General features: G+C 35.7%; 1 protein-coding gene across 1 annotated transcript in view; it reads left to right on the top strand.

The window, feature by feature from the left end:
• The window catches only part of COL28A1 (collagen type XXVIII alpha 1 chain), a 46,098-nt gene extending 40,148 nt beyond the window's left edge, over positions 1–5,950 (top strand). Inside the window, 7 exon segments of the mRNA XM_027911096.1 lie at positions 176–253; positions 345–380; positions 590–626; positions 935–1,486; positions 2,653–2,840; positions 5,124–5,340; positions 5,781–5,950. Of these exon segments, the coding sequence (XP_027766897.1) occupies positions 176–253; positions 345–380; positions 590–626; positions 935–1,486; positions 2,653–2,840; positions 5,124–5,340; positions 5,781–5,950 (1,278 nt within the window).
• The last annotated feature ends 957 nt before the right edge of the window (positions 5,951–6,907 follow it).

Below are 6,907 nucleotides of genomic sequence, written 5' to 3'. Positions count from 1 at the left end.
AGAGCCTGCTTTCAGATAGTCTCTTCATAATACATAAAAGATAAACCAGGCACATACACACACAAATCAGTAAATTCATCTTAAAAGCTCATTGATCCTTACCTACAGCTCTGACAATCAACAAAACTGTAGCTATGACTGAGTTTATGAGTTTAACACAGTTGGTTTAAATTAGGGAGACTATGGAGATAAAGGTGATCCAGGGAGCAAAAGAGCCAAAGGAGAAATTGGAGACCCAGGACCTCCACCAAAGGTAAAACACATTTTCATATTACTTAATTTTACACAATAGAAGTTAGACAAATTTGGCTTTTGTTAATTTATCTGACTGTACACATTTTCAGGGATCTCGGGGAAGAAAAGGTGAACCTGGTCTTACAGTAAGTATGTAAATTAATTAATTTAACAATTAATTAAGTTGAAGCAATATGAGTTTATTTTGGGAAAATATTTAAAGGTTATGTGGTCTTACACAAGATTGTTTATGGGACATTGCATTGCCTGCATTTTTGTAAATAAATAAATAAATAAATAAATATTTCAGCATTCATAAAACTAGAACACACAACAAATGAATGCTCTTTTTCAGAGAGAAGAAGTTATCAGACTTATCAATGAAATATGTGGTAAGCATTCCAGTATGGAAAAAAATTGTTCTGGTAAAATTAAAACACAGTGAATTTTATCTTGACTGGATGGATTTTTCTCTGCATGTTTGTGTATAAGGACACCCTTGATATAAAAATGATGCTCACTATGTTGCCAGACCTATACCTAAAGTAATTTGGTCCAGCTCTGTTTCTGTTGATCAGTATTAGTAACTAGAGATTAATTCATTAACTGAGCTTTAACTGACTGTTAATCTGATATAAGACTTCAGTTTGTTTTTATGAAGGTGGTTTCTCATAAAATGTCTGAAATGATTGCTTTCTAGGTTGTGGTATCAAATGTAAAGTAACACCATTGGAACTAGTATTTGTCACTGACAGTTCAGAAAGTGTTGGACCAGATAACTTCAAAATTATCAAAACCTTTATGAAAACATTCATTGACAAGGTATCGGCCAACCATGCTACAACCCACATTGGAATTATCAACTTCAGCCATAAAGTGGACTTGGTGTCTTCTCTGAAGCAATACACAACCAAAGAATACCTGAAATCAGCTGTTGACAAAATGCCCTACTTAGAAGAAGGTACATACACAGCTTCTGCGATCCAAGAAGCCATTCAGTTGTTTCAGGCAGCGCGCCCAGCAGTGAGGAAAGTGGCTGTTGTAATAACAGACGGACAAGCAGACACCCGGGATAAAGTACAACTGGATAACGTAGTAAGAGAGGCCCACACTATGAATATTGAGGTATTTGTCATTGGGATTGTTCAAAGGACTGACCCTCATTTTGATGACTTTCTGAAAGAAATGCAGCTCATTGCAACAGACCCTGATGAAGAACATGTTTACCAGATAGATGACTTCATAATGCTTTCAGGAAAAAGGAATTATTTTAGTAAGAGGAAACTTGAAATAAGCATATAAGACAGTTTGGCCTCTTTTGAATAAAGCTCACTCCTCTATTTCATGTCCTCTTTGGTCAAATGAAACCTTTCCAAATTTTTACCACTTGCAGAAGCAATAAACCACAATGAATATCAGTTTTCTGAGCCCAGGCCTTCTCTGGGGCACTCCTCTTTTGTGAGAGCTTGCATCAGCCTTCCTTCACAGTCCTTTTGTGTTTGGCCATGGTTTCATCCTAGAAAGGTGCAGATTTTCTTCCACTTTGATATAACATTTCTGATTCTTTCTTTCTCTATTTCTTATGGCTGTCATCAGTCTTGAAATCCCTCCAGTATCTCTTACAAGCATTCCTTCAGTTTTTTTTCTGAAATTCATAGAGAAACCTACGCTTTCATCCTGATTCTAGAGGAAAAGTGGTGGAGCCACACACAAGGGAATGGGATCTGATAGTAAGTTTTGTGCTTCAATGTATGTGGCTTGAAAAAAATCCTGTGGCCCCAGGTGGAATCAGGAGAAAATCCAGAGAAAATCTATAATGACCCTTGAAAAAAGCACCATACATTGATCCAGACTAACCATAGACCAGCCCTACAAAGTACATTTTCCTGAGAAAAAACTTATTTTGCTATGTTGAGACTGTGTTAAGTCTGGATTTAAGGCATTAAGAAGAGAGCCCATGCTAAGATTCTGGTCCCAGCTGGGATCAGACTTGAGGCTCTGACTCAGATTCCAGCATTCAACATAAAAATATTCTTAGTCACAGGGGGTTTTTGTGCAAATAAGTAGAAAGTGTTGCGCAATTTTTTTTTTTCCTTCTTACATGCAAACTCTTTTCTTTTCTTTACTCTAATTTTTTTTTTGCTTTGGTTTTTTTTTCCTCACTGTTATGAATTCTGCTTCCTAAAGGAACTTGATATTTTCATCTGTTTCTTCTTAAAAGGAAAACATGGCCTTAAAATCAAATAATTCAGAGTGTGTTACTTTCTTACTTCTCATTTGCATTTTGACATAACTACAAAAAACTACAAGTTACTATCATTAAAGATTTAGGATTAATACTGCAATAAAAGCTTGTGCTGAATCACTGTGAATTCTTTTGATTACCCTTAAAAAACATCATCATTTCATTAATCTTTCCAGCACTTGAAAATAAACTGATCACAAAAATCTGTGAGAATGAGTCTGCAGACTACAGAAAATTTAATATTTCATCTCCATCTCCAAGTCTGGAATCTCAAATTGCCAGTGAAGGTACTAATAGCCACTTATCTAAAATGACCACTTCAGAGACCGATATGCTTCCTACAGAAGGAACTGGTTACCCAGTGAGTAAAGAAGTAACAGCTATCAAATGTTTTTAAAATATGTGCATTTATTTGAATTCAAATATTTTACCATCTTTTTTTCACTACTCACCAGTCTTCTAATAGGTAAATAATAACATGTCAGTTATCTAGACCAAAATGTTTAAAAAAGACTTTCAAAGTTAGAGTAAACTTATTTAAGAACAGATATTGATGAAAGAAAGAGGGTAATATTGCTTCTTAGTTGCAATAAATGCCAACAGTCCTCACATTTTTTGTAGTTCTTATTCATCTCAGAAGTGAGTGAAAAATCTTATATTTCTATTGAGGCAGGTACACAGTGTATAAGACATTTATTTATGTGCAAGCTGCTTGTTAGTACAATACTTCTTGTCGTGGTCACATATGCTCCAGGTTGTTTCCAGTTGTATTTCCAAGTTAATAAACCTTTGGTGTTGTTTCACTTTCCATGTTGGGCTGTGCTTCCAGGACTCCTTATTCATGTTACTCTTCATTCTCCAGCTTTATATTTCTCCTGACCTGCACTGAGGTTCTGCCCTCCAACACAATGCTGCTGCACAGACAGGCAGAACAGGTGGAGCTTTAATGCAATAGATAAATATTTTCTGCAGGTGTGTTCCTTAGTTGCCTCTAAGGGTCTTCAGTATTTTTCAGAAACTATCGTAGTACCAGAATAGGACATTTGTCATCTTTGCAGTAGACCAGCACTAACTTTCTAGAGTGTTTTTATTGCTTTGCCTAAAAATAGTCAATGATAAAAACTGAGCTTTGCTTGCCCCTATAACCTGTTGAATAAACTCGAAATATTTGATGTATAAACTTCTGTAGCTGCATGTAATGGATATAGCGGACCATGATACGGGTATTTAAATATTAATTGAATTGAATACGGACTAGAGATAATTAAATATTACTGACTTACTCTGGAGGTGTCAAGGGATTAGCCACTATTAATTCTTTCTATTATTGTTTATATAATACCATGACTAATTATATTATTCACTTTCAAAATCTGGGTTAATTTCTAAGAACAAGAGCTCCCTTGGTAGGTGTGATTGAGTTTGGTTTGGGGCTTATAAAACCTCCAGACAGATCTGTGTGATACTGAGGGTCAGTTTTGACATTCTGTATCATGAAGAGAAATAAATGTAAACCTAGATTTAAAGATGCTGACTTTACAAAGCACGTGATAAGGATCACAGACAGGATTAGATTCTCACACACTTGGATGTGACTGGCCCTGGTTATAGTTAAATCTTCAAAACTGTTGAACTACTATCAGAAATAAACACAATCTTTTCATAGACTTGGAGAAGAAATGCAATATTTAAAGGAAACTGTGTGCTCCTTTAAATTGCACATAGACTTCAATTTTCAGAGTTCCAGTGACTCTGAAGAGTTTTCTTAAACTGACTGTGTCAGTTGTGGCCTGTAAATGGAAAGATATTGAAGAGTACCAAATTCCTTTCTGTTCTCAGTAGGTAATCAACATGTCTGATTAAGGCAGTTATTTGTACTATGCTGCACTAAGATTACAAATCTTCTTGAATATATTAAACACTAGATAGGCAAATTTTTATATAAGGGTTGCAATTTGAAGTGCAGGGTTGGCTGCTTAACACTTCTATCAAGATAAACTCTAAAATTGTAATGATTAGCAACTGGCTGTTAGCTAGAAATAGGAAAATAAATAATTTTTCACTTGGTTTGATAAGGAGAAGAACAAATTTTTTGTGAGACAATATTAATAATAGGATGTGGTCCTCGTAACAGGAGTTTTGGAAATTTTTGCTGTAATCAAGGGATTTCACATCTGAAAAGATCTTTGGAAGAGTGTAATGTACATGTGTTTTTCTATCAATAACAAGTATCCTGTTTCTCCTGCCAGCCATTTTCCATGTCTTGACAGATTGAAGATTTCAAATCATTCCCAGTGAGAGTACTAGATTTTAAGCAACACTGACTTAGCCCAAAATTCCTTCAACTTTTTGTTTTATTTATATTACAGACCAAGTGGTGACTGAAATGTTGGTTAAATTGAATGAATTCATCTTAGTGACTAAACTGATTGCCTTACTTTGCTTTTTCATTACACTCTCAATGTCAGAAAATTATGATTCCATACTAAGTAGTCACTAGAAGGAGGACCAAACTGACCTGCTGTTATTCTTATTTTTTCACACATTATTTAACAAAGGTTTCCTTAAAAAAATCTGTCAATTTTTTTTTTTCTTATAGCATCTGAGCCCAGACAAAATTTTAAGATTTTGACTCCTTTTGCAGAATAGTCCACCACAGTCCAGATATACTGAGCCACTGCGATCTGCTCAGGACCACACCGTGACCAGCTCTGCTCACAAAGAATCAATACTTCCCACAGTTTATGACATATCTGAAACCAGACCTCTGAGTCCAGTTGTGAATCCTTCCTTCCCAGGAACTGCTACTGAAGATCTCCAGCCAACTGTGTTGCAAACACAGGTAGCAACAATCCAGAAAGGTAATTAATAAATACTGTCCTCAAATACTAGGTAGCAAGTCTGCACCAAAAAAACCCACAATGAGCAAACCCCACTCTGTCCTCCAGTATAGTTTGGATTTTATCATTTTTTGTTGTTCTGAGTGCTCTGTCTTCAGACATCACACACAGTCAAAGCCAGATTTTCAGAGCCAGGTGATACCATTGCATATCAGTTGCATGCTTAGGTATTTAAACAGCAGCTTTAAATCCTTAAATCAGGATTTAAAGTAGGATTTAGGCAGTCCTACTTCAAAGTGATCCTGTATTTTTTTAGTCCTGTTCAGGTAACTCATTAATAGAAATGGCATTTGGTCAGGCATTACAAGAAAGAAAAAGGAGGCACTTACTGAAGGAGGCACTTCTAAGACAACATAACTTATCCCCAGAATCTAAGCTAACTTTTACTGATTTACTTTCAGATCCAAGGTGCTTGGAACCTATGAAACCAGGGGATTGTCGGAACTATGTGGTGAAATGGTACTATGACAGGAATGGCAATTCTTGTGGCCAGTTCTGGTATGGAGGTTGTAATGGTACCAACAATAGATTTGAAACAGAAAAAGAATGTCGAGAAACCTGCGCTGACTGATGAATAAGTAAGTTGCTTCCTTTGGGTCCTCCTTCAATCACCTCTTTTCCAGGTTAAAATGATTTAATCTATTTAACGTCTCCCAGACTATACATACATGTTATCTTTTATACCTTTGGTCAACCTTGGAATGTTTGTCTGAAGCTTTTTGAGATGGTGAGATCAGAAGTGCAGGTGGCAGTCATGGATTTATACAAGTGGGGGTTTCTAATTTGTTCTCTATTTCTTATCTTTCAGTTTCTAACATCGTATTTGATTTTTTTGACCATTACTGATGCTGGAGATGATATTTTCATAGATTATATTTCCAACACTTCATCTACAGAACAAACTGTGATATTATATTATTTGTGAATTCATATTATTTGTGAATTCATGTTCATTTCCCTCTTTGTGTTTCATTTTACATTTATTAAAACTCAGTTTTCCTTTTCAACTCACAGGCTATGTAGTCAACATCACAAGATCCTTCTTCAATTTCTTGCAGTCACTCATTTTCTTTACTATTTCAGAGGAATACAGTATTGTCACCAACTTTGTCACCTCCCTTTTTACTTCCTTCTCTAGATCACTTAAAACTATATTGAGTAGGACAGACCACAGCATCCATCCTTCAGTGACTCCTCTCCACTGAGCATTTATCCTCTTTCCTTTGCTTTATTCTTTTCACCACTTAGAAAACTGTCCCTCTCAAATCAGTATAACTTTTCTTTGGGGAGGGACCTTAAGTTCTGGAAATCCAATCAGACTATAGTGACTGCCTTAGATTCACTTTAGTGAGAGAAGGAGGGCCTTCAGAGTGATTGCTTACTAGTGATGCATAACTTCCTTTACAGAAGCCATGCAACTCATCCCCAATAAATTGCATTCAGTACTCTATTTTAACTTTCAGAACAGAAAAACTGCAGAGCATGATTTTCAAAACTTCTCAGGAAAATAAGACAATTTCTTATATCT

Source organism: Empidonax traillii, unplaced genomic scaffold (assembly GCF_003031625.1).
Source record: "Empidonax traillii isolate 1590-97213 ecotype Southwest subspecies unplaced genomic scaffold, ASM303162v1 scaffold30:size3273891, whole genome shotgun sequence".
In the NCBI taxonomy this organism is placed as follows: Eukaryota; Metazoa; Chordata; class Aves; order Passeriformes; family Tyrannidae; genus Empidonax; species Empidonax traillii.
This window is presented reverse-complemented; position numbering and strand designations above follow the sequence as displayed.